We start from the raw sequence: 27,438 nt of genomic DNA, 5'->3' as shown, positions 1-27,438 counted from the left end.
AACAGCCAGTAACGCTGTGTGAGTGTGCAGAACCGTCAGCGATCACCCATACAGGGAGGCCCAGCCAGCCAGCAATCACAGCCTGGATGCAGAAGCTGCCAGCCAGAGCTTCCTATTCGATTGTGGGCACAGGATGCAGTGCTCATGTCCACAGCCCCGGGTAAACATGGGAAATCATGACTCCAAAGCTGAAACTCCCAAATTCCAGTCCTTATTAATGCTCCCACAGGTATACAAGTAAAAAGCCTCAGATGCAAATATAAAAATGGGAAATTTTATATTAAAATAATCTGAAGATTGACTGAATGTTTGTTAATCTCTCCCAAAACTTTTGGCCTTCTCATACCCCGGGGGGCCCAGCAATTTATGATCTTCCTTAAAGAAGGACAACTGCTATCTCTGCCTAGCTGGCCCCACTATTCTCAGAGCGGTAAGCCCAAGACAGTGTAACACTAGAGGCCCGGTGCGCAAAATTTGTGCACGGTAGGGTCCCTAAGCCTGGCCAGCAATCAGGGTTGATCAGGTTCCCCGCCTCCCCCTTCCTTCGCCACCAGCATACCACCACCACATGGTCCCCTGGTGGTCAGCGCACATCACAGCAAGCGATCGAACTCCCAAGGGGACACTTTGCATATTAGCCTTTTATATATAGAGAGATTCCTTGAGGGTGAGGATCTCCAGTAAGGCTAGTTAAGGCCAGAGGCCATCAAAAACACCTTGTGGAGTTAAATAAAACCAACAGTGCCTGGTCACCACTGTGAGTGTTGTTAATGCTCTACACCTGAAATCTTCGAGAAGATCTCCTCCTCTTCAGGTGAGAAGTGAGGCAAGGGCCTTGGTCATGTGACATGGGGCTAGGAAGCATGGAGGTCACTCATGCCTCACTTGGATAACCAATTTCTCCCTCTTTTACAAGGAAGAAAATTGTATCTCCACAAAGAAAATAGGATGTATCACTTCCATCCACAGTGCCCCCAAAAGACCACTTTCAGGATACATACTCGCCAACTAGCAGAAATTTAAATCTGGTTCCCTCAAGGAAAGGCAGTATAGTTGGCATTATAAAACTGAAGTCTGTACCTTTGAGATGCAAATATCTGATCTCAAAGAACTCTTATCTGCACCATTTTTTAAAATGCAAATTCCTGGGAGGTAAATCTTAAGGAGAGAAAAACCTTAGACATTTCAGCAAATCAATTTAATTTCAACTGTTCCTTTCTAGATCAGTAAGTTTTGCTTTATAATATTTGTCTCAGAAAAGTATGTATCTTAAAAGTGTGTTTGCCACCCTAACTGGTTTGGCTCAGTGGATAGAGCATCGGCTTGGGGAATGAAAGGTCCTAGGTTCGATTCCGGTCAAGGGCATGTATCTTGGTTGCGGGCACATCCCCAGTAGGGGGTGTGCAGGAGGCAGCTGGTCAATGTTTCTCTCTCATCGTGTTTCTAACTCTCTATCCCTCTCCCTTCCTCTCTGTAAAAAATCAATAAAATATATATTTTTTAAAAAGTGTGTTTGCCAATAAAGGAGCCTATATTTCTAGAAGCTATAAAATGTATTTTCCAATCTAAAGAATGCTAATTGCTTACTTTTTAAATGTCTAATACAGTTAAAGTTGGGTCCTTTTCAATACGTTAAGAGGACAAGAACTTTTTCTTTTGCTTTATATTTTTCCCAACCTAATCCCTCCAGAATTTGGCAATTCTAAATGAATGAGTTAAGGCAATACACTTGTTTGCATGGATCCAATAAGACCAGTTTCTAATTGTGGTTTTATTAACCAAGACTTTGACTGGAATGTCATGTCTGAGAGACATGCCTGGACTCTGGATGTCACCAGAAAGCCTTAAGGATCAAGATTTTACTTTAGAAGCTAATACAAACCCATTAGAGCAGTGGTTCTCAACCTGTGGGTCGCAACCCCTTTGGGGTTGCCCAAGACCATCGGAAAACACATATATAATTACATATTGTTTTGTGATTAATCACTATGCTTTAATTATGTTCAATTTGTAACAATGAAAATACATCCTGCATATCAGATATTTACATTATGATTCATAACAGTAGCAAAATTACAGTTATGAAGTAGCAACGAAAATAATTTTATGGTTGGGGGTCACCACAACATGAGGAACTGTATTAAAGGGTTGCGGCACTAGGAAGGTTGAGAACCACACTGCATTAGAGAAATAGCCTGGCACCTTGCTTATTCACGTGGTTCATGGCAGTCCTTCCAGGTAAGGAAGGAAGGTTGCTTTCCTGAGAAGATGGCAAGAAAGGAACCTCAAGATATTTTTGAGGAATTTACCCAAACCTATAGGTATGGCAGGCAAAGCTTGATGGAAACTGTGTGGATTGGCTACTTTGCCCTGAGGGGCTGATTAAAGCTCAGTCTGAACATTCCTTATCAAATTTCAGTAAAGCAGATTTAAAAAGCCTGTGTGACCAATTGCTATTCTTATATTTATGCAAATAATCAAGCCAAATTAAGAACAGACTTAATGCAGTCTCTTTAATAAAAGTGAGGAAAACTTTAGGAGAAAAAATGTGTTTTAATAGCGGCCAACATAGCTCAGTGGTTGAGCAGCAACCTATGACAGGAGGTCGGGGTTCAATTCTCGGTCAGGGCACATGCCCAGTTATGAGCTAGATTCCCAGTGCGGAGCATGCAGGAGGCAGCCGATCGATGATTCACTCTCATCATCGATGTTTCTATCTCTCTCTCCCTCTCCCTTCCTCTCTGTAATCAATAAAAATAATTTTTTTAAAAAAATATGTTTCAATAGAAATCACAATGCCCAGTTGTGGATATTTTGACTCTAGTGCAATTAATTGTCTTCAAAATTTTGTTTACCTATAAACTGAACTGGTTCCAGAACTATTCTAGTTTTCTTCAACCCTCTAAGGCTATGTTCATCTTTTTTCCCCAACCATATTTCCTCTAAGAATTATTGAGAACTAAACTTTTTTCCTAAGGCTGTGTATGTATATGCCACACAGAATTTACCTGAACACCTGATGGCATCACCAGAAACGTTGAAACTGCAGACAAAGAGGATCTATCAGACTGTAACTGCTTATTTCATTCCAGCAAAAGCCTTGCATTTGGAAGTCTTCCCAACTGACAGTCTTATGGACTCAGAAACTGGTTTATGATCTGCTGTGTTCATTAACCTTTGTGGGGATTTTTCCTTTGATTTTCATAGGGTGTATATTTACCTGATTAGAGGCCCAGTGCATGAAATTCATGTGTGTGTGTGTGTGTCAAGGGTGGGGGGGGGGGGGGAAAGGACACTTATGTAATACCCTTTGTAATACTTATAGCGAAAAATAAAAAAAAATAAAAAAATAATAATAAAAAAATAAAAAAAAAAAGAAGCCCATCCACATCACCCCCTCGAAAATGAGATTCAGCAGTCTGGCTGGATTGAATTGTTGTCAGAACTAAATGGTTGAGTTGGTGAAGTATGGAGCGATCTATAGGCTTCACCTAAAACTGCTTTCCCTTTTCTGCCCAAGGATATTCAGGAGAGAAATCTTAGAATGTTCCCCTCAGCCTAATTTGAATTAAGTACAGTAAACAAGAGGGCTTCAGATAGGTGTGACATACCTTACCCCACAGAAGCCCCCCCTCAATCTAATCTAGGACACTGTAAAGTTAGTCCTCGCTCTATCACTTTATTTTTGCCTCTCACCGGACCTTTAGTTGCTATAATTCTCATTTTTGGACCATGTCTTTTTAACTTTCTTGTCAAATTTGTCACCTATACAAGAATGCCAGTTTGTCCAGCATCACCATGAATTTGTCATCGCACATGCCACCTCCCTAGGACAGCCTCACTTGACCTGGACTTTGCAAAATCCCTTTTCCCTGTGAGAAGATTCCCCCTTCTCTTTAACTCCTTTATTCCTTTGGCAGATAGGAAGAATTTCTTGGCCTGAGCATAGGAAGGACTATGCCACTTGACAGCAAGAAGCTACAGAAGATGAGACCTTCATTCATTTACCCTTGTAAGATTATAAAGCCCAAAGTTCTTTAGGGGAGAAACACATTAGCATAGGTAGTAAGATATTAATAAAGGAAGGGAGCAAAGGGAATCTGATATTGTTAAGCCTAATAAACCAGGGAGCTGAATCTAATAAGCCTGCTTACTTCACTAGAAAGCTACAGCTTCACACACTCCCCAGGGAATCACCAGTCCTTCACCACAAATTACTGGGAGAAAAGAGAGAACAAGAAAGGGGAGGTAAGCACATGTGCAGTATAAGTCAAGATGGTGCAAAGAAAGGTGCTTCTACTCTGAGACATGCACAATAGAAGCCAAGATGGTGACCATAGAGGCCTGCTGCCTGTCTAGCCTTTGAAAAGGATCAGAATGGATAAGGAACACAGAACCCCAGATGATCTAGGAAACAAATTGAGGGTTAAAACAAACAAACAAAAACCACTAATCTTCCTTGTCTCCAAAATGCTATCTAATCAAACCTCTGCATACCATAGTATCATTCTTAGAGATCTGATCAAGTTGCTTCCTTGTTTTAATAATCTTCCCCACTGTCCATAACTTACTCCACAAAATGTGCAAATACTTCGGCATGACAATAAAACCTCTTTTAACGTCATAATCCAACAAAAGCTAGCTGGATTTAAAAACCTCTTCCTAACCATAATCCTATCCTATATAATAAAACCCTAACATGCAAATTGACCAAATGGCAGAACGACCAGTAGCTATGACGCGTGCTGACCACTATGGGCAGACGCTCAATGCAGAAGCTGCCCCCTGTGGTCAGTGCACTCCCAGAGGGGGAACACTGCTCAGCCAGAAGCCGGGCTCACAGCTGGCGAGCACAGTGGCAGTGGTGGGAGCCTCTCCCTCCTCCACCGCAGGAGAGCGATAAGGAGCAAGTGGTCTGGGACTGCGAGAGCCCCAGACTGCAAGATGGATGTCTGACTGCCAGCTTAGGCCCAACCCGTCACTGATAGCAGGGAAGGTGCTGGCCAGTACAGCTGTGAGCCACAATAACCTTTCTGGCAGAGAAGTGGAGGGTAAAAGCTGTAAGTAGGGGTCTGCATGGCCATGAACACTACAGCTGGAGGGACCAGTTGCTCTCCCTGAAGGAAGACTGCAGTGACAGGGGAAGGGAAAGGGAAGTAGGCAGACAAAGAGAACCGAAGGAAACTGTCTCCCCATTATCTGCCCCAAGAAGCAAGAAGACCATTCACGGATCTCTGGGACCCCTCCACTTGATGATCCCCCTACTGAGTTGTAGGCACATTAGAAGCCCCAAGTGCTAAATACACTCCTCCCCCGGGGTTTGCCACCACCCTTTTTTTTTTTTAACGTACCCACTCCCAAACTTAGAAGCAAGTCAGCTCCAGTGAGAAAAAAAATATTAACTTCTTATAGCGCCACTCTCTAGAAAACAAAAGGAAGGCTCCTAAGCACCAACCTGTTGAACTGTTAGAATCAAACTACACAGGTCGTGCCTAAACAAGAAAAGTGTTCACTAGTTCAAATGCAGCAACAAAGGCGCTTCCCATCAAACACCATAAATCACGGTAATACAGTATTCACATAAAGAAAATATTTTTCCAGCAAGCAAACCCAAAGACATGAAATACTGCAATCTAACTGATAAAAGAAAGCTGTTACAAAAAAATAAAAAGAAAGACATTAGCTGTTTGAAGAAATTCAACTAGCTAAAAGAAAACTCCAAAAGGCAATACAATGATCTCAGGAATAAAAGTAATGCACAGAAGAAGTACTTTAACAAAGAGACTGAAATTCTGAGAAACAAACAGAAATTCTGGAGCTGAAGAACTCAATAAATGAATGAGATTTAAAAATACATTAGAATGCATTAGAAATAGGACATATCATATGGAAAAGAGAATTAGTAAGCTGGAGGATAGAAATATAGAAATGATTCAGGTGAAAGAGAGAGAACATTTTTTAAGTGAAGAAACTTTGTGAGAAATATCATTCCATTAGAAAAGCCAACGTAAGACTAATAGGTATCCCAGAAGGAGAAGGGAGCAGAGAGTATACTTAAAGAAATAATAATGAAAAGAAAATAAAGAAATAATAATTGAGAACTTCCAAACCTGAGGAAGAAATTGGATATACAAGTCCACGAAGGTAAAAGAACACCTTATTATCTCAACACAAAAAGAACTTCTGCAAGACACATCATATTAAAACTGTCAAAAGCCAATGATACAAATGAATTTTAAAGGCAGTCAGGGGGAAAAAAGATAATAACCTACAAAGGCACTGCAACTAGGCTATTAGCAGATTTCTCAGCAGAAAATCTACAGGCCAGGAGAGGGTAGAATGACACACAGTCAGCCACCACAATAATGTTTGGTCAGTGATGAACTACATATACAATGGTGGCCCCATTAAGATTGTAACAGAGCTGAAAAATGTCTATTGCCTAGTGACATTGTAGCTATAACATCAAAGGACAAAGGTTGCAAAATTCAGCTCTCCCTCTTGGAAGCATGCCAGCTCCTTCTCCACGCCCCCACCCCCCTTCTTTCTGTTAAATTCCAAGGGCTCCTTCTTTTGCCTGTCACTTGTTTCTTGAGCCCATTTCTTCAACAGCTCATTTCTACTTCTGTAACTTTCTAAATAAGCTTCCTATTATCCTATATAATCCTTCCTATATAATAAAAAGCTAATATGCTAATTAGACCAAACAGCCGGATGACCTTCCGGACGAAGCTGGGCCTGCGAGGGGCTACAAGGGCCAGCTGGGGCTGCAAGGGGCTGCAAGGGGCTGCAAGGGGCTGCAAGGGGCTGCAAGGGGCTGCGAGGGCCAAGCCCCTTGCACGAATTTCGTGCATCGGCCCTGTAGTTAAAAAAAAAAAGTTTGCAAAATTCAACAAGGCTGTTTTTGAGATGGCAAACAACTTTAACTTGGATGTGAATGAGGATGGCATTAAGGAGCTCCTAGAAGTGGTTCCTGAAGTACTAATGAGGAATTATTGGAAATTGAACAGGAATGCATAAAGAGGCAAGAGAATAGAAAAACTTCAGAAAAACAAAAAGATGAACCCTCAAGAAAATTCAGTGAAGGGTTTAGCATAAGTTTTTCCAGACCTCTACAAGCTCCTTATGGAGCCCCAACAGTGAAAGGTTATCATTAATAGAAAGGAATGTTCATGGCACATTATTTGCTTACAAGCAAATCTATGATGGAAAACAACAACAGAAAGCAAGCAAACCATCACAAACATTTCTGAAAACAGTAACACCTCCTCAACAAGATTCAGGCAGGACCTTCAGGAGGTATTCCAGAAGAAGGCATTGCTATAATAGAGATGACAGCTCCATGATTATTTCCCCTGAAGACCTTTTAGTGGGATAATAAGTAGAGGTGGAAGACAGTGGTACTGATGATCCAAACCATGTGTAGGCCTAGGCCAGGGGTGGGCAACCTTTTTGTGAGTGCGTGTCAAAACCAGCAAAATCTCTGACTCAAAATTCTTCTGAGTGCCAACCCTAATTTTTGAGAACATGTTACGCCTACTTGATATCTCTTAACACATTTCGTACCGCTCACGAGTGTTCTCGTTTTTCACGCCCATGGAAAAAGGAGCGAATCTAGATACTTAGGTAAATTTTGTTTGGTCCCTCTACATAGAAGAAAATGTTCTACGCAGTACCATACGTTAAAAAAGTAGTAGGAACTTTAATTGTTTTGGTAAATAAAAATGTTGTAATTATTGAAAAACAACACCTAAAGTGCATTATGATGATTTAAATAACGTAAAGGCGTAACATGTTCTCAAAAAATTAGGGTTGGCACGCAGAATTTTGAGTCAGAGATTTTGCTGGTTTTGGCACGCACTCACAAAAAGGTTGCCCACCCCTGGCCTAGGCCTACACATGGTTTGGATCATCAGTACCACTGTCTTCCACCTCTACTTATTATCCCACTAAAAGGTCTTCAGGGGAAATAATCATGGAGCTGTCATCTCTATTATAGCAATGCCTTCTTCTGGAATACCTCCTGAAGGTCCTGCCTGAATCTTGTTGAGGAGGTGTTACTGTTTTCAGAAATGTTTGTGATGGTTTGCTTGCTTTTCGTTGTTGTTTTCCATCAATGTGTTAAGATGTACGTATGTGAAGAACCTTGAAGAAATAATAAAATTCATTCAAGCGACAAAAACACAGTATATGATGATGAAAAATACATTTATTTTTTAATGTATACATGTACACTGATAGTCCGACAGAAAACTTTGACTCCGTTTGATATTATCAGTGGGACTTTTGCTGCTGCATCACTGATGACAGAGATTTTACATCAGGTTTATATTTCGTGACCTTCAGAGATATGCACGAGCTACTACTTTCATCCGTCAGGCTACTCCTATTGCGACACTTAACAAAATTCATCACTGATAACAAAGATTCACAAGCGTATGTGGATGAAACCAAAACACTGGTTGGATCTAGGAAAGCAGGGAGAGTTAAGGCAGAGGCATAGAAATTGCTCTTCCCCTCTCTCATCAATCCACGTCTATGGTCTTTAAGATACCTTGTTATGTAAAATTATTTATTTACCTAAGATGCACCTACACTGAATTTATCTGAAAAATAAAAAAGTCGATATTAAGAAAAAAATTGTAAATGGAAGATTATAAGAGAGGGTTTCGCGTGCCAGCAAAAGTTACTGGCGTGCCATGGTTGGCACGCGTGCCAGGGGTTACCAACCCCTGGCCTAGGCTAATATGTGTATCCGTGTCTTAGTTTTTAACAAGAAAGCTTAAAATGTAATAATAACAATAATAATAATAATAAAACATAGATATAAAGAAAGAATTCTATAAAATGTATTTGTGTATTATGCTAAGTATTATTAGATAGAAGCCAATAAGTTAAAAAAATTGAAGTTTATATAGTGAAAAAGATAAAGGTAAGATTTATCATAGAAAAAAATATATTTTTTAGAAGTTTAATGTAGCTTAAGTGTACAATGTTTATAAAGTCTACAGTAATGTATAGTATTATCCTAGGCCTTCGCATTCACTTCACCACTCATTCACTGACTCATGCAAGGCAACTTCCAGTCCTGCAAGCTCTATTCATAAGGGCCCTATAAAGTTTACCATTTTTTACCTTTTATAGTGTATTGTTATTGTACCTTTTTAATATTTATTTAGATATGTTTAGATACACAAATATCATTGTTATAATTGCCTAAGTATTCAGTACAGTAACAAGCTGTAGCCAAAGAGTGATAGGCTATACCATGAGTCAAGTTGTATAGAAGGCTATACCATCTAGGTTTGTATAAATGTACTCTTATGATGTTCACTTGATGACAAAATCTCTTAATGATGCATTTCTAGAACATATCTCTATTATTAAGCAACACATGACTGTACTGAAATTATTGAAAGGTAAAACTTCCAGCCTCCAATATGCTATCTCACAAAGTTATCCTTTAGATTTGAAGGAGAAATAAAGGCTTTCCTAGACAAACAAGAGCTGAAGGAGTTCACCACCACTAGAACTGCCTTACAAAAAAAAAAAAAATGATAAAAGGAGATCTTCAAGCTGAAATAAAAAGACAAAAGTACACATAACTCTGATTAACCGAATAAGAATATGGTAATTGTTTTAAAATAGCATATTAATCTATTAACTATAGCATAAACGTTAAAGAGTAGTAAAAACAGTTACAGCTGCCCTAGCCAGTTTGGCTCAGTGGATAAAAAACATTGGCCTGTGGACTGAAGGGTCCCAGGTTTGACTCCAGTCAAGGGTACATACCTCGGTACAGGCACTATCCCTGGCCCTGGTCAGGGTGCATGCAGGAGGCAACCAATCCGTGTTGTCTCTCTCACATCAAAGTTTCTGTCTCTCCCTCTCCCACTCTCTAAAAATCAATGGAAAAATATCCTCAGGTGAGGATTAACAACACACACACAAAAAAACACAGCTACAGCTACTACAACTTAGTAACAAAATCACAGTATTTTGTGACATCAAAAATATGAAAGGGGAAGAGTACCTAATTCAGGTGATCAAAGAGACTGTGCCACTGCATCCCTACTACATAAGGACACCCTATCAAAACTGGGAGTCACAGCAGATCCACCTAATACACAGAATAAAACACAAAGAGGCAGCCAAAATGGGAAGACAAAGTAACATGCCTAGTGAAAAACAGGAGAAATCTCTAAAAAAAGAAATGAAATGAAGGCAAGCAATTTATGAGATATAGAGTTCAAAAATATGGTTATAAGGATGCTCAAGGAACTTAGTGAGAACAACAGAATGAAAAAGAAAAAAAAAACCACACATGGAAACAATAAAAAAGAACCAGTGAGAAATCAAGAATACAATATCTGAAACGAAGAATAGACTAGAAGAACTACACAGTAGGTTGGATGAAGAAGAAAATCATATCAGCTCTTTAGAAGAAATGGTAGCAGAAAACACCTATTCAGAGCAACAAAAATTAAAAAGTATTCAAATAAATGAGGATAGTTTAAGGGACCTTTGGGACAACATAAAGCATAACAACATCCTCAACATAGGAGAAGAGCAAGAACAAGGGATCAACCACCCATTTGAAGAAATAATGACTGAAAACTTCCCTAACCTAGTGAAGGAAAAAGTCACACAAGTTCAGGAACCATAGAGAGCCCCAAAGAAGAAGAACTCAAAGAGGCCCACACCATAATTAAAATGGCACAAGTTAAAGACATAGAATCGTAAAAGCAGCAAGAGAGAGACAGTTACCTACAAGGGGAACTACCATAATTCCAACAGCTGATTTCTCAACAGAAACAAGAATGAAATCACATCAAGCATACATCTTCTCTGACCATAATTGTATGAAACTAAAAATCAATCATGAGAAAAAAACTGAAAAACACACAGGCATGGAAGTAAATAAATGTTAGTAAACACTGAAAGAATTAACAATGAGATTAAGGAAGAAATAAAAAGATACCTTGAAACTAATAAAAATGAGAACACAACAACCCAAAATCTATGGGACATAGCAAAAGCAGTCCTAAGAGGGAACTTCATAGCATTACAGGCCTATCTCAAAAAAAAACTAGAAAAAACTCAAACAATCTAACTTTACATTTAAAACAAGAAAAAGAACTAAAAACCAAGCTCAAAGTGAATAGAAGAAAGGAAATAATAAAGATGAGAGCAGAAATAATTGAAACAAAGTATAGCCCAGCCGTGGGCAAACTACGGCCCCGCGGGCCGGGATCCGGCCCGTTTGAAATTAATAAAACTAAAAAAAAAAAAAAAAGACTGTACCCTTTTATGTAATGATGTTTACTTTGAATTTATATTAGTTCACACAAACACTCCATCCATGCTTTTGTTCCGGCCCTCCGGTCCAGTTTAAGAACCCATTGTGGCCCTCGAGTCAAAAAGTTTGCCCACCCCTGGTATAGCCCTACTTGGTTAGGCTCAGTGGATAGAGCATTGGCCTGCAGACCAAAGGGTTCTAGGTTCCATTCCGGTTAAGGGCACTTACCTCGGTTGCAGGCTCCTCCCGGCCTGGGCCCTGGTCAGGGCACGTGCAGGAGGCAACCAATCTATGTGTTTCTCTCACATCGACGTTTCTCTCTGTCTCTCCCTCTCTTCCACTCTCTCTAAAAAAAAAAAATCAATGGAAAAATATCCTCAGGTGAGGATTAAAAATATTACAAACTAATGTCAACAAATTAGACAATATGGATTAAATAAATTCCCAGAAACCATACAATCTTCCAGAACTGAATCAGGAAGAATCAGAAAATCTGAATAGACAGATTACAACTAATAAAATTAAAGCTGTATTTAAAAAAAAAAAAAAATTCCCCCAAAACAGAAGTCCTGGCCTGGATGGCTTCAGAGGTGAATTTTACCAAACATTCAAAGAACACCTATTCTAAACTATTCCAAAAAACCCAAGAGCAGAGAACACTCCCAAGTTCATTTTATGAAGCCAGCATTATCCTGATTCCAATAGCAGATAAAAACACTACAATCTCTCAAACGAGCAACAGCTAGTATCTCCATACCCCATACCACTCAATAAGTGGCCCCAGGCCCAGCAATAGCAGCAGCCAGCCTTGGTTCAAAGGTTGGCCTCTCCTGAGTACCTTCAAGCTCAACACAAGTAGCAGCCATGTGCAGATTGCTTGTAGCTCACGCTGGGTAGTCCCAGGCAGGGCACAGGTAAAAGCTGACTTTGCAACACCCTGGAGGCCTCAGAGCCAGTGTACCAAGTGGTCAACTTCAATCACGTTGGATTACAATACTACCACCTCCATGAGTGACACACTCACGAGGAGGATTCGTTGAGCCCCAAAGCGCCACTGAAGTAAGTGTAAGGAGCCTCTGGGTACCAATTTCAAGGGTACCAAGGAGCTCTATAGGGTGGGCTCCTGCTCTTCAGTTATAGCTGCAGCTGATCCTAGCAACCAATTGACTTGGGGGTTAATCCCTCCCAAAGATGCCAGCATAAATCAAGGCTCAACTACAATAGGACAGCACACACAGCTCACACAGGGACACACTGGGAATGCCCAGCTCAGGTGGCTGGGGAGGCTGAGCCATTGGGCCCTAGAGGACACCTACTACATACACAAGGCAACTCTACCAAGTCCAAGAGACAAAGCAAATCTACCTCATAGAAACAAATACAGGGAAGTAGCCAAAATGCAGAGACAAAGACACATGTCACAAATCAAAGAAGAGGAGAAATCTCCAGAAAAAGAACGAAATGAAATAGACGCAAGAAAACTACCAGATACAGGAGTTCAAAGCAATGGTCATAAGGATACTCAAAGAACTTAATGAGAACTTCCTATAGTGATAACATCAACATAAAAAAGGACCAGTCAGAAATGAAACATATACTAACTGAAATAAATAATTACAGGGGATTAACAGTAGAATAGAGGACATGAAGAACCAAATCAAGAATTTGAAATATAAGGAAGCAAAAAACATCCAATCATAACAGCAGCATAAAAAAAGAATCTAAAAATATGAAGGTAGCCCTAACCGGTTTGGCTCGGTGGAAAGAGTGTCGGCCTGGGGAATGAAGGGTCCCAGGTTCGATTCCGGTCAAGGGCATGTACCTTGGTTGCAGGCACATCCCCACTAGGGGGTGTGCAGGAGGCAGCTGATCTGTTTCTCTCTCATTGATGTTTCTAACTCTCTATCTCTGTAAAAAAATCAATAAAATTTTTTTTTTTTTAAATGAAGGTAGTGTAAGGAACTTCTGGGTACCAATTTCAAGGGTACCAACATTTGCATCATGGGAGTGCTGGAAGAAGAGAGGAAGAAATCAAAAACTTATTGGAGCCCTGGCCAGTTTCGCTCAGTGGTTAGAGCAGGGGGTCCTCAAACTTTTTAAACAGGGGACCAGTTCACTGTCCCTCAGACTGTTGGAGGGCCGGACTATAGTTTTAAAAAAAACTATGAACAAATTCCTATGCACACTGCACATATCTTATTTTGAAGTAAAAAAACAAAACGGGAACAAATACAATATTTGTATTTGCATGTGGCCCGCGGGCCGTAGTTTGAGGACCCCTGGGTTAGAGTGTCAGCCCACGAACCAAAGGATCGCAGGTTTGATTTTGGTAAAGGGCACATACCTCAGTTGCAGGTTCGATCCCCGGCCCTGGTCAAGGGCACATGCGGGAAGCAACCAATTGATGTCTCTCTCTCACATCAATGTTTCTCTCTCTGTCTCTCCCCCACTCCTTCCACTCTTTCTAAAAATCAATCGATAGGATTAACACACACATATACACACAAAAAGTCATTTTCTACCACCTGGAGATTTTATTTATTGGAAAGGACATCAAAGACTCTCTAACCTTTGAATGGGACCTTATCATGAATGTACATCTATCCCTGTCTCTAACACTCATCTCTGCCTACAATGAATATCAAAAACTCCTCTAAGATGCAAGCCACTGACATTAGAGGTAGACAGCTATCCCAAGATATCAACAGGCATGTATACCTACAGACTGATACTGAACTCTGAAACCATTTTGTTTGACTGCCTTTACCTGTCTGCTAATAACATTAATCATAATAATAATTATAGTTGTCCTTTGGGCTTTTCTATATACTCCAACTGTTTATGATTACCAAAGATGTAGAAGATAATTTTTAATAGTCTTTTTATGGCTTATGTAAATGTTATACTAGATGCAAAATACAAAAAATGAGACAGATGGCAAAAATTCAGATCATGTTATTACACAGGACAAAAATATTGCAGGGTGTTTTTCACAACAAAGGCCATAAGACCTGACTGCCTTCCATTTACCTACCCTTCTCTTTTGAGAAAACACAGCCTCAGCTCACATCCCATGCTTAGAATATTGCCCCATCCCCAACAATTCACCATTTCAACAAGATGACATAGGTACTGAGACTTCCTTAGGAATGAGCCTTCCTAGTACACAATCTGACCAAAAGGCTGGTCATCAACGCATCCTTTGGATTGATAACCAAATTGGGAAACTGTGGACAAAAGGGGGGTTCTAAAATAAAACGGACAAGTTCAGTGATGAAAAGTAAATTCACAGATTTATCTAATCATAAATTCCTAACTGGGCAGGTCATGGTGGGTAGTCACATCTGACCATAGAACTTCATTAGTAAAAAGTTTTTAAGCAAGCCCTGTTCATTATTCTTGTGCATCTAGGTCAGCGGTTCTCAACCTGTGGGTCGCGACACCTTTGGGGGTCGAACGACCCTTTCACAGGGGTCGCCTAAGACCATCGGAAAACACATATATAATTACATACTGTTTTGTGATTAATCACTATGCTTTAATTATGTTCAATTTGTAACAATGAAATTGGGGGTCACCACAACATGAGGAACTGTATTAAAGGGTCAAGGCATTAGGAAGGTTGAGAACCACTGATCTAGGTTAACACACCTTAATCCTCTTTTCCAGGCTCCTGAAAAACCACCCTCAAGGGAGCACAGAATCTTGACTACCTCACACCTTGCTTTTGCCCACTTTTATGTGATCGTCCTTCCATTCTCTCTCTTATTCCTATTGTATAAAAGAAACTGCAAAACTGTTATCCTCATAGCATTTCAGATCTTGCTTCCTGGCAATGTCAGTGGTTTGACTCAAACTCTTTTAAAACTAAAAATTATCTAGAGGTTTGGATGTTCCTTATGTTAACACTTGAATAATTTGGAAAAATGAAATGAAAATAATTGAATTCAGATAACATTTATTTTCAGAAATATAGTTCAGATAAGAGAACTAGGTAGATAAGCAGCTAAAATTGGAAATAAGAGCTTAAGGCTTTGAAGAGTGGTCAGTGGTTAAGTAAAACATAAATATGAGAAATAATTGCATAAAGTAGAGGCTCTCTTTGAAAAGCTCTGAAATTCAAAGTAAATGTGTATGAAAGTTATGCAACATCCTAAGAAGGAACTCTTTACTTAAACTTTCAAAGAATGTACAATACACACAAAAAAACTTTAAGAACCACCGACACAAATTATAATAGAAACCATCCATGGAAATGAATGTGAATGAGGTAGCAGGAGAAATGGTTGAGGGAAAAAAAGTCATGAAAACAGAACTTACAAAATACAATTAAAAGGCAAGAAAAGAACTAAAGGGACTAGAATGGATTTGAGTAAAAAGAGAACCCAAAGTATTAGGGAATCAATAACTCAAAAGTTGAAAAAAAAAAAAAAAAAGGCAGCATCAACATTGTCTAATGTTATAAATACAGGTCAAAGAACATAAAGTTTATATAAAATCTTTATATTTAGTAAACATAAATCATTGGTAACACTGAAGTAAGCAATTCTGGTTGAATATAAGCAGAAAGAAGCTATATTGTAAAGCATTAAGAAATAGCCGAAACCGGTTTGGCTCAGTGGATAGAGCGTCGGCCTGCGGACTGAAGGGTCCCAGGTTCGATTCCGGTCAAGGGCATGTACCTGGGTTGCGGGCACATCCCCAGTGGGAGATGTGCAGGAGGCAGCTGATCGATGTTTCTCTCTCATCGATGTTTCTGACTCTCTATCTCTCCCCTTCCTCTCTGTAAAAAAATCAATAAAATATATATATAAAAAAAAGAAGTTTGTGTCTATCATTTAAAAAAAAAAAAAGAAAGAAATGGTTGGAGGCAAATGAGTGAAAAATTAAAGACTACTATTTCTCAAGATTCACCTCTAAAAAGAAAAGAAAGCGAGAATGCAAGTGACTAGAGGAAAAGTATGATTTACATTTTGTTTTGTTTTTTGCTGCTATTGTTGCTGAGTTTTTCTTCCTTAAAGAATGAAAGATTAGATTTTCTATGCCCAAAAGAGTCTGTAGAAAGGAAAAGATCAAAGGAAGGAAACAGGGGTAAAGTTCAGGAGTAAAATGATCACCTTTCAGTTCTTCCTGTAAAACAGGAACAAAAATGTATTTTAATGTGGTGAGAAAGGTACCGTAACAAGTATGGGTGAAGGTGGAAAGATTACAAAAATTCCTAAAAGGTTTATTTCTTAAAACTGTAAAGCACTGATAACCATGACGCCTCAGAACTTGTTCCCTTACAATAGCAGCTATCACTATGAAAATGTTATAATAAAAAAGAGAAAACAGTAATAGGAAAGTACAGTATAGTAGTAATTTAAAAACATGACTCAAACACACACACACACACACACACACACACACACAAACATGACTCCAGAGTCTAAAAGCTTTTGTTTAAATCACTGTTTAGTTACAAGCTATAGCTAACTCTGTGACTCTAGGCAAGTTATCTTGACTTTGTGCTTCAGGGCCTGAGTGCCATCACTTGCAAAATGGAGGTAACAATGCTTACCTCATTGAACTGGGTAGTAATAGAAAACATATCAATGAATACAAATGTTAGGTGGTAGTGGCAGTAGCAATGATAGTGATAATAGTAACAGTAACAATAGAAATGTAACCTATTTGTGTTTAATCAACCAGTACTTAAGGAAGAAAGGAGTAGGCTCTAAAAAAATGTGCCCCCTTCAATCCTTTCAACTACAGAAGGAAACAAGTATAATTCTCCCTATTATACTAATAAGGAAATCAGTTAGTAAGTGGCAGAACTAAGATTTGAACACTGGTGTATGTGGACTCAAAACTCATTTTCTTTTCACCACACAACACACTATCTTCAGAGGAGTACTTAGCATTAGCAGCAGGAGCACAAATTTAGGCATTCTGTTCTTTACTACTAAACTCACAAAATCTGGGTACATCATTAAATGCCTTTCAATTTTATTTTCTGAAAAATTGAGTTTGATTAGATCTTGAGGTTTCCCTTCAGCTAAAAAAGTTCATGATTTTATAAAAGTGCCACATTTAGTGATATGTAAACTCACAAAAGTTTTAAAACAGCAGAAAACCTTTTCTGTTTAAAAACAAAAACAGAAAACTTGAAAATAAAAAAAACAGATTTTTCTTCACATTATCAAAGGAAAGACCAATATCTAATTTTATTTTATTAGCAAGTATAATTAAGCAAATGTTTGAGAGAACAAAACATCAATTTTAAGTATTTCAAGATGTCAATTTTAACACCTACACTTTCAATAATGAAAAATTAACTCAGATTTCTGATATATCTACAGAACTATAATCAAATAAAATACAGATTTACTGAATTTTATTTCATGCTGAAACTGCAACCAGGCTATTTTTATTTTAAATATCAATCTGAAAACTCTCCTGCCCTAAAACCCGCCACTGGTTTCCTATTATCCTTTAGTGACATCCAAAATCCTTAACATGACTCAACAAAGTCATGTGATCTGGCTCCTCTCTCTGGTGCTATCCAATGCTATTCTTCTCCTTGATCTTTTTTTTAATTTCCTCCAAGACACATTTTCTGTCACTTTAGGGCAACGGTTCTCAACCTGTGGGTCTCGACCCCTTTGGGGGGGGGGTCGAATGACCCTTTCACAGGGGTTGCCTAAGACCATCGGAAAACACATATATAATTACATATTGTTTTTGTGATTAATCACTATGCTTTATGTTCAATTTGTAACAATGAAATTGGTGGTCACCACAACATGAGAAACTGTATTAAAGGGTCGCAGCATTAGGAAGGTGGACAACCACTGCTTTAGGGCCTCATCCAATCTGCTCTCCAAAACCTAGGATGCTCTCATACATCTCCATTCCCATCCTTTTGCCCCAGCAAACTGCCTTTCATTCTTGCAGACTGAGATCAAATGTTATCATGCCAGGAAAGCCTTTCCTGACCTCCCAGACATATATTTTGACAACATTCTGGACTTCACAACACTTGTAATTACTTGTTTAACACTTGTCTTCTCTGCTAACTGGTAAACAATATGAAGATGGTCATTTCATGTCTTGTTTCCTACTATTTTCCCAATATCTAACACACTGTTTAGCACAGAGAAGATTAAATAATCAATAAATGTTTCCTGGATGAATACATTCAAAATGTGGGGCAAAGTCCAAAACCATGAGATGCCTTACTAGTACAAAGTACCTAAAAAGTTCTATACAAATTTGAGTTACATCTTACTCTTAGCTCTTCTTCAGATGTTCCTCCCTCAAACAGGTGCTATTTGGCAATTATACAACTTTAAAGTAAAGCAAAAAAATCCCTCCAGATAATGAGCCCATTCTAAAGTTTCACAAAACCAAGGTTAGAAACCACAGGTCTTAAATAATTGGAGCTTTAAAACTCATCATCTAAAAGAATTCACCTGAAATGCAATTAAAGGAACAGAAACTTGGATAGGTTTCATCCATTCTGCAGCATCCCATTAATTTTACCACACCAATGTACATTATAGAAGGACCAATCCCAATTCCTACTACTAATGTAGTGCCTTATTTATCCCAAAAGTAATGACTGCAGGGCTAGTCATCTGAGTAGGCTACATGATACCTGGAATATGCTTTGTTAAAACTAAAGAAAAATTATAGCCTTGGCTGGTTTGGCTCAATGGATAGAGCGTCGGACTGTGGACTGAAGGGTCCCAGGTTCAATTCCGGTCAAGGGCACATTCCCAGTAGGGGGGCGTGCAGGAGGCAGCCGATCAATTCTCTCATCATTGATATTTCTATCTCTCCCTCTCCCTTTCTCTCTGAAATCAATAAAAATATATTTTTAAAAAGAAAAATTATAAGCATAAACACTAAGTAACTATTATAATTTTAGCTTAGTGGGAAAAAAGAGAAATGGCAGTAAAGTTGATAAGTAATTCAAAAACTGGAGGCTTAAAAAGAAGAATACTATTTTGACTCATAACATTTTTTAAAGTTTTCTGTTCATCTAAAACAGTGTTAATTATAAACCAGGCAGCATTCAAAGATTTGCTTAACACATATTCATTATTTTCTCCAATTTAGAGATGAAGAAATAGGCACTGAGTTAAAGCAACTTGCTCAATATTATACAGCTGGTAAGTGCCAGAGGCAGAACTCAAATCCAGCCATTCTAGCTCCCGAGTTCGAGTTCTCCCTCTCAACCATGATACAACACTGACGCTCACTGTCTTTCCAAATCCCTGAAATAGGGCTTCAATCTGTACCATCCCACTCCAGTAAAACTATTTTTGCTAAGGTCACCAATGACATCTACCTTGCCAAATCAAAGGGTCACATATCTACTGCCACCTTTTTCACCCATTCTGCAGCATCCCATTAAGTTCACAACTTGCCTCTTGTCATATATCCCCTTAGTGACATATATCCCATTTCCTTCCTACCACAGACCAGGGCTCTCTTCTCTTGCATATCTACCCATTTTTCTAGGAAATCTCTCACAGTTCCATGGCTTTAAATATCATCTACGTGACTCCAAATTTCTCTAGTCCTGGCCTAAGCTCTAATCATAGACCCAACTACCTATCTGACATCTCACTTAGATGTAACCAACCATCTTACCCTCTTTCCCTCAACCTTTTTTCTTCCAGCCTTCTCTACCATCACCCATCCAGTTGCTTAGGCTAACTTCTTAGTCATCATCCTTGACTTGACTTTCCCACATATCCCACATAAAATCCATCAGCAAGTCCTATCAAATCTAACTTATAAAATATATTTAGTTCTGTCTCCATTATCACTCTAATGCAAATTACCTACATCTCTGCCTACAATGCCCTTCACAATGGTCTCCTTGCTTCCATTTTTGCCCCCTTAATCTCTACAAAACAGCCTAAGTTAAAACAAAATCAAATCAGTCTTTGCTTGCTTTAAATCATCTAACGTATTCCATTATAATTTAAATAAAATCCTAGCTCTTGAACATGTCCTCAAAGATGCTACATGACTTGGCCCCTATTTCTACAACTTCATGTCCTTCCATTCTCTCCCCCACCACAAGGTTCCTTGGAGCTGTAACTACCTTCCTTCTCTCCCTAGAACACACTATGATCACTCCTGCTAAGAGCCATTGCACTTGCTGTTCCTGCCACAAGAAACATTCTTTTTCAGACTTTCACACAGATGGTTCCTTCTTCCCCCAAGATGTTGCTCAAATGTCACCTCCTCTGAGGGGCCTTCTAATCAGTCTTTTACATCTATTATTACAACCGTCACTATTCTTATTATTGCCTGAAGTTATCGTATTTGCTTACTATGCCTTGTCAATTTTGGAATTTGAAAGCTCCATCCCCAAGGCTTCCCATAGTACCAAGTAGGTGTTTAATAAATTTATTGAATGAGTGAATTTTCCCCAATGCACTTTAAGTTTATTGTAAATCAACCAATTTTATAAAGCACTTGGCCCGTTATATATATTCTTATGTAGTCAGAGATAAATCCTTAAAACACTCATTTTTTCCAATCCAAAGCGTTTCAGCACTCTGAATCCCCTCCCCCAAAACACATAGCCCATCTACAACACCCCACTTAAAAGTGCTAAAAATTCCATATGGACGGACTGCATTTCTTCCTCCTCTACAAGCCAACGACCGTGTAGGTGGCAAAAGGGAATTTTACTGAGCATCTCAGCACCTGTTACATCTTCAACCAGCTAAGAGAGGGGCCGCTGAGCCAGCCGGCACATGGGAGACGTGGCTTTTCTTGCAGGGATAGCATTTAGGTAAAACCTGAGTGGCTTAGACTAGAACTATCCAAATCTTTAATAAGTACCATTCAGTTCGTTTAAATAAGCATGATAGTCTGTAGGCAGGAGATTATGCACGGATTCGCTAAAAAAAAAAAAAAAAGAAAAGAGAAAGCAGCCGATTTGGGGACCTTCAGGAAACACAAAGTGTGTGTATGTGTGTAGGTTGGGGATCAGTCTACCTATAACGTGAAGACAAGAACAGGAGACAGCGGTTCAAGGACCAACTCGGCGATACGATGAAGGCCCTCCGGGATATGCAGAACCTGAGGACGAGGACAGAAGCGGAGGAGAAAACACAGGAGCCCCGAGACCTCCGTCCACCGCTTCGGCCTCCACCGCATGCATCTGGGGCAACTGCATTGATCGGCGCCCGCCAATCGCCCACCTCCCTCCCTGCAAGGAGACAGCCCCGGATACTCACATGGGCTCGAGAGTCTTGCTGAGCCAGGACTTCAGTGCCTCGAAGTTTTCAATGATCATTTTAGAAACCATCCACAGCGGCCCCCAGGCCCGTCACTCTCCTCCGCCCGCCCAGGTCGCGGCCGCTACAGCCGCCGCTGCCCCCGCCCCCTCCTCCGCGCGCCGCCCGCGTGGGCCGCGGTGGGAGGCGCCGGTGGCAGGTTCCCGCGAGCCGGATCGGTGAACAGCTCCGCGGGGACCGCCGCAGGCCGCGAGTCCACGGGGTGCCAGGAGCTTCCCCCTCCCCGGACCCCGGCCCGGGCTGAGGCAGCAACGGCTTGCCTGAGCCCTCCCCCTTCCCTCCACCCCAGCCAATCGTTCGGAACCGGGAGCGCGACACGCGCCTAGACCCGGGCTTTCTCTCGGCCGCGGGACCAGTTGCTTGTCGGTAACGCAGAAGAGGCAAAATGAAGAAAGCGAAGAGGAAAAGCAGCTCAATGGGAACGATTCGGGGGGTCTTCCCGGCTCCCAGCACCCCCAAGAAGATGGCTGCCGGCAACTCTCGCGAGAATTAAGAAAGTCTCGCGATGTCCCGGAGCCTGCTGGGAAGACACGTAGGATTCGCGGAGAGCGAACGGTAGGGAGGGCCGTAGTTCGAGCTTTTGCGGCTTTTGTGCCTTTTTACACTTCGGCCCTCTTAAGGAATAAAGATTTTATTTTATTTTTTTACTAGGAGGGAAAGATCGATGATTTCAGAAACAGCAGGAGCCCCAGCTCGTCTTCTGAAACGGCCGTGGCGCGTCCGCTGGAACTAGCTCGGGGCCGGGAGCGCTCCGCGAGAGCCTCCCCGCCGGTGTGTGCGGGGTTCCCCCTGTGCTGCGCGGGTGTCTCCTCGGGGTACCTGTGCCCTGCACGACCACGTTCTCCGTGTGCTGTGCTGTGGTTTGGGAAGCACAGGCTGGTCTGATCTCACCCACTGAGACCTCCAGAGGATTAGTGTCTTGTCCAAAATTACTCGACTCGTTGGCAGAGCACTGATAACCTAGGGATGCTTCAAAGGAAAGGTGAGACAACCCTGACAGTTCGCAAATAGTTTCCCGCCATCCGAAACGTCGGGGCTTATCCCTCGCTGACGATAAGAGAAGTGTGTGTGCGTCTTTAATTCTTTTCATGGAGAGCGATTCAGTCCCAGATAGGGAAATTACATAGCTTCAGAAGAGAGAGCCTTCATGTCAGCATCCCGAATAAACGTCCCTTCTCCTGAGTTCAAATAAGTTTCATTTCTGCCCGAGTTGTTTTATGCTATTGCATACTACCCTTAATGTGCTGGGTGGGATTCTACAAAAGGTCAAGTGCCCGTAAACATTGAAAACAATCCACAATATAGACACTTGGAGTAAATAGACCAGGAAAAAGTTATTTACGACAGACCCTAAGTTGCCGTTAAGAATGCTAAGTTTGTAATTTCCTGGAGTGAAGTGTCCTAAAGCAGTAAGTGGAAAAAAATTATCAAGTAAGAAAAGCTGGATATTTGTTTTCAAATACAGCATATAGTATAGCATACACATTAAAATCCAGCTACGGAATAACCAGGGTGTTGAGGAAAGCAATTTTTAGCTAAGTGAAGTAAGCCAAACACCGAAGAACAAACAGTGTAGGACTCCACTTATGTGAGGTGCCACCGAGAGTAGCCAAACTCCTAGAGACAACAAGAAGAGTAGTTGCCAGGGGTGGGGGGTGTGGGGAAGAATCGGGGAGTTGTTTTTTTTTTTGTTTTTTGTTTTGTTTTGTTTGTTTGTTTTTTAAATATATTTTATTGATTTTTTACAGAGAGGAAGGGAGAGGGAAAGGGAGTTAGAAACATCGATGAGAGAGAAACATCGATCAGCTGCCTCCTGCACTCTCCCCACTGGGGATGTGCCCGCAACCAAGGTACATGCCCTTGACTGGAATCGAACCCGGGACCCTTCAGTCTGCAGGCTGACACTCTATCCACTGAGCCAAACCGGTCAGGGCGGGGAGTTGTTTTTTAATTGGTAAAAAGTTTAGTTTGGATTAATGAAAAAGATCTGGAGATAGGCTGTGTTGACGGTTCACAACAATGTGAATGTACTTAATGCTGTTGAACTGCACACTCAAAAATAGTTGAAATGACACATTTTATATGTATATTTTACTGCAATAAAAATAATTTATACATTTAATGTTAATAGGGAAAAAGTAATATCCTATTTGTGTAATAGCCTTGTCATTGGCGGACTCCACCAATGTTTTCAACCACATCACTTCACTGTTCCATAACTCTGGCCATTCATTCCATGCGGCCAAAGCTAATCATTCTACTGTCAAATACTGTATACTCCAGGTAAACAGGTATGCTTATCCTCCGCTTTTCCAAATATTTATTCACATCATTTCCACAGGGAATATTTTTACTTACTTCTTTCTCTGGTAGCTCAAACCTTACACATACTTCTCTCTTAATACCACTACTAGTGTTCATTTGAAATCTTCTCTTATTTTCTCTAAACAGCAGCAACAGCCTTTTAATCTCTCTGCCTCTTAGGTTGCACCCATATCAGTTCATATTCAATTACCTTCATCATCATTGCCTTTTTAAAAAAATATGTTTTTATTTATTTTAGAGAGAGATAAAGGGAGAGAGAGAGAGAGGGAGAGAAACATCATTCATTTGCCTCCTGTATGCCGAGAGAGAGAGAGAGAGAGAGAGAGAGAGAGAGAAACGTCGTTCATTTGCCTCCTGTATGCACCCTGACCAGGGACCCGAACCAACCCCAGCATGTGTCCTGACTGGGAATTGAACCGGTGACCTTTTATTTTATATTTTTATTTTGTTTTGTACCTTCTTAAATATCTTTAACTGGCGGTCCCTCGGCCTGGCCTGCAGGGATCAGGCCAAAACTGATCTCTGGGTCCGGGGTGCGGGTGAAGCAGATTCAGGGCCAACAGTGCCTCAGCAGCAACCTAACCCACAGCCGATTCCGCGAGGAATCGGGCTCCCTCCTCTACTGGTTGGGGCGTCTGCCCCCTAATGATCATTGTACATCATAGCTACCAGTCGGACGGCCACTTAGGCTTTTATATATATAGATAGTTTACAATTAAAAATTGAGAGGGAGCTCATCAGGTGGTTCAGTTCGTTGGAGCATCAACTCTTACACTAAAGGGTTTCAGGTTCCATATCTGGTCGGGCTGCAAAAGGGAGGCTGAACCCGTGACCTTTTTATGCATGTACGGAACAGTGCTAAACAACTGAGCCACACCAGCCAGGGCCATCAACGTTGCCTTTAACATCTTTGTGAAACTTGAATCTAAATCATGTCACATCCCTGCTTAAAATCTTCATCAACTTCCACGTTGTCTTCAGGATAAAAATCCACATTCTTTAACATCCTGTAAAAGGCTTTTCACAATCACCCCTTCCTACTTGCCTTAGAGACTTCTTTCAGTGCCTTCCAGCCTTTGATCCAGCCATCCTGAACTATTTCATGTTCCTTAGAGGAGGTGTGTTCTCTTTAAACTGAGGCATTGCAAAATGTGTTTCCCTCCCTTTTACTTGACGGAATCTTACTAATCCATCAAAGTCAGTGCAGTACCTTTGAACGTCCATCCCTGACCTCCCTGCTCTAACGCAAAAGTCTCTCTGAGGTTTTCTCATATCAGCCTGTGCTAGCTTCTATTATAGCATCCATTACTTTATTTTTGCAATTATATAATTATCTGTTCCTTAGTAGATAATAGTTTTGAATCTCCTGCTCCAAGCACAGCCCTGATGTATAGAGTCAGTTCTCAGTTCTCTATTTTTTGAATGATCAAATGGAGCCCTACCACTTCCATGAAATCTTCCCTGACCAATGTAGCTGATTACAACCTCTTCCTCTATCCATGATACAGTCAGTGTTTGTTATCACTCCAAGGTTAGTCATCAGTGCTGCCTAGCATGCTTCTCTTCCTTAACCATTAACATGTATCCCTCATCATTTCAGTGCTTCATCTTCTTTGGTTTTGTCTTCAAGGGTGATAATTAGTTAATATAATCAGTGCTATTAAGGAAAAATTAAAATAAACCCTATAGGCTACTTTCTCTATTCAGTAACAAACATTTCAGAATGTCCCGTATTAGGTTACTGACTTAACATTTTCCAACACACCATACTCTTTTAAAACCCTGTGACTTTGTTAGTGCTGTTTCCTTGGCCTGGAATGACTTTCTTCATTGCTCAAATACCTGAGCAATGAAGGTAGTTGCCTCTTGGCTACTACCTGTAGAATAGGAATTAAAACATTTTATTTAGTTTTCTCATCTGTCTCTCTACCTAGATTATGAGTTCTTTAAAGACCAGGACCCAAGCTTATTTCTCTTTATACTTCCTTCACTGAGTACAATGTCTGGAACTAAAAAAATATTTATTGAAAGATATGTACTTCATTTTAAATGAAGGAAAGTAGACACAGGGGAAAATATTTTGGATAGGTAAGTTATAATGATATATCTCCTAACAAACCTATATATATCCTTATGGTTTACTTAGCTGCCCTGATCTAGAAATATTCTTCAGAGTGTACTTAATTCCTCAGGTTCTTCCATTTATCTCTCCTAGCTGATGGATACAATCTTGTTTCTCTCTCTCTCTCTCTCTCTCATATATTTTTATTGATTTCAGAGAGGAAGGGAGAGGGAGAGATAGAAACATCAATGATGAGGGAGAATCATAAATCGGCTGCCTACTGCACACTCCCTACTGGGGATGGAGCCCGCAACCCAGGCATGTGCCCTTGACCAGAATGGAACCCAAACCCAGGACCCATCAGTCCACAGGTTGATGCTCTATCCACTGAGCCAAACCTTATGGGTTACTCTCAATGATGCTTTGGGGGTCTTGTTTAAAATTTCAGTTTGCATTTCAGCATCACAAAGATACTCTATGTTTTCTTCTCTTTGTTTTACAGTTTATTACTCTCTCCAGAGAATCACATTTAGGTCTTTATTTTCTCTGGAATACATTCATATTTATGTTGTAAGGTGGGAGTCTAGCTTACTTTTTCTCCAAGTGACAAACTAATTTTTCTCTATAATTCTACTTCCGTCCCCCATTGATATCTGAAGGGTGTCACCATTATCATATCTTCATATTTTCATTTATATGTGGCTCTAGTTCTGACCTCTTCAATTGGTCTCTATGACTATACCAGTGCCATGTTTTTATATACCATCATCTTACAGACTATCTTAATCCTATATAATACTAGTAAAAGTATAATATGCTAAGTATCGGATGGGTTGACCACTTGACCAGTCGCTGTGATATGCACTGACCACCAGGGGGCAGACACTCCAACCAGTAGGTTAGCTTGCTGCTGGGGTCCGGCCAATCAGGACTGGGTGAAAGGGCCGGACACACCCTGGAGCCCTCCCGTGATCCCTCCCGGGCTGGCGGCCAGCCCCTATCAGGACTGGGTGAGACGGCCCTGATTGGCCCTGATCACCTGCCAGGCCGAGGGACCCCACCCATGCATGTATTTGTGCACTAGGCCTCTAGTATATAATAGAGCAAATCCTTAACTTAGCTAAATGTGAAACTTTCGTTATCCAAATAATTAGAAAAAGCTTGTTGAGCTTGTCAAAAAATCCTTCATTAAATTTATAGATTAATTTGGATTAAGTTGACATCCTATAATGTATGGCAAGTCACCCAAGGGTGCACTGCTCAGACATACCTTCAAGAAAAGGACCTCCACTTGCTTCAAACTGCCAAGGGCATGGTAAGTTAAGGCTTGAACAGCCCTTTTAGCCTGGTAAAACTCCTTTCTGGGGCCTCCTCTTCAAGCTTTTCCAAGGCTTAAAAGTTAAGACTTATTTTTCAGGGGCAAATCTTCTCCCCCCCCCCCCCCC

The 27,438-nt window shown here is 40.5% G+C and overlaps 1 protein-coding gene and 1 long non-coding RNA gene across 24 annotated transcripts in view; one reads left to right on the top strand and one right to left on the bottom strand.

Annotated features, from left to right (window-relative positions):
- Positions 1-22,058, bottom strand: part of RBM26 (RNA binding motif protein 26) — an 84,358-nt gene extending 62,300 nt beyond the window's left edge. For 9 of the 23 annotated variants that reach the window (XM_023751697.1, XM_023751713.1, XM_023751717.1 and 6 more), the window contains exon 1: positions 21,547-21,739. In XM_023751697.1, coding sequence (XP_023607465.1) covers positions 21,547-21,617 — 71 coding nt within the window. In that variant the 5' untranslated portion in view covers positions 21,618-21,739. Of the gene's footprint in view, positions 1-21,546 lie in introns of all 23 variants that reach the window. The other 14 variants (XM_023751700.1, XM_023751704.1, XM_023751701.1 and 11 more) reach the window with 6 other exon arrangements.
- Positions 22,026-22,788, top strand: LOC106696685. The gene is made up of 2 exons (XR_001347627.2): positions 22,026-22,161; positions 22,258-22,788. It is a non-coding gene; the product is annotated as an uncharacterized LOC106696685 (long non-coding RNA).
- Positions 22,789-27,438: the final 4,650 nt, after the last annotated feature.

The sequence above is a fragment of the Myotis lucifugus genome, unplaced genomic scaffold, assembly GCF_000147115.1.
Source record: "Myotis lucifugus unplaced genomic scaffold, Myoluc2.0 scaffold_24, whole genome shotgun sequence".
In the NCBI taxonomy this organism is placed as follows: Eukaryota; Metazoa; Chordata; class Mammalia; order Chiroptera; family Vespertilionidae; genus Myotis; species Myotis lucifugus.
This window is presented reverse-complemented; position numbering and strand designations above follow the sequence as displayed.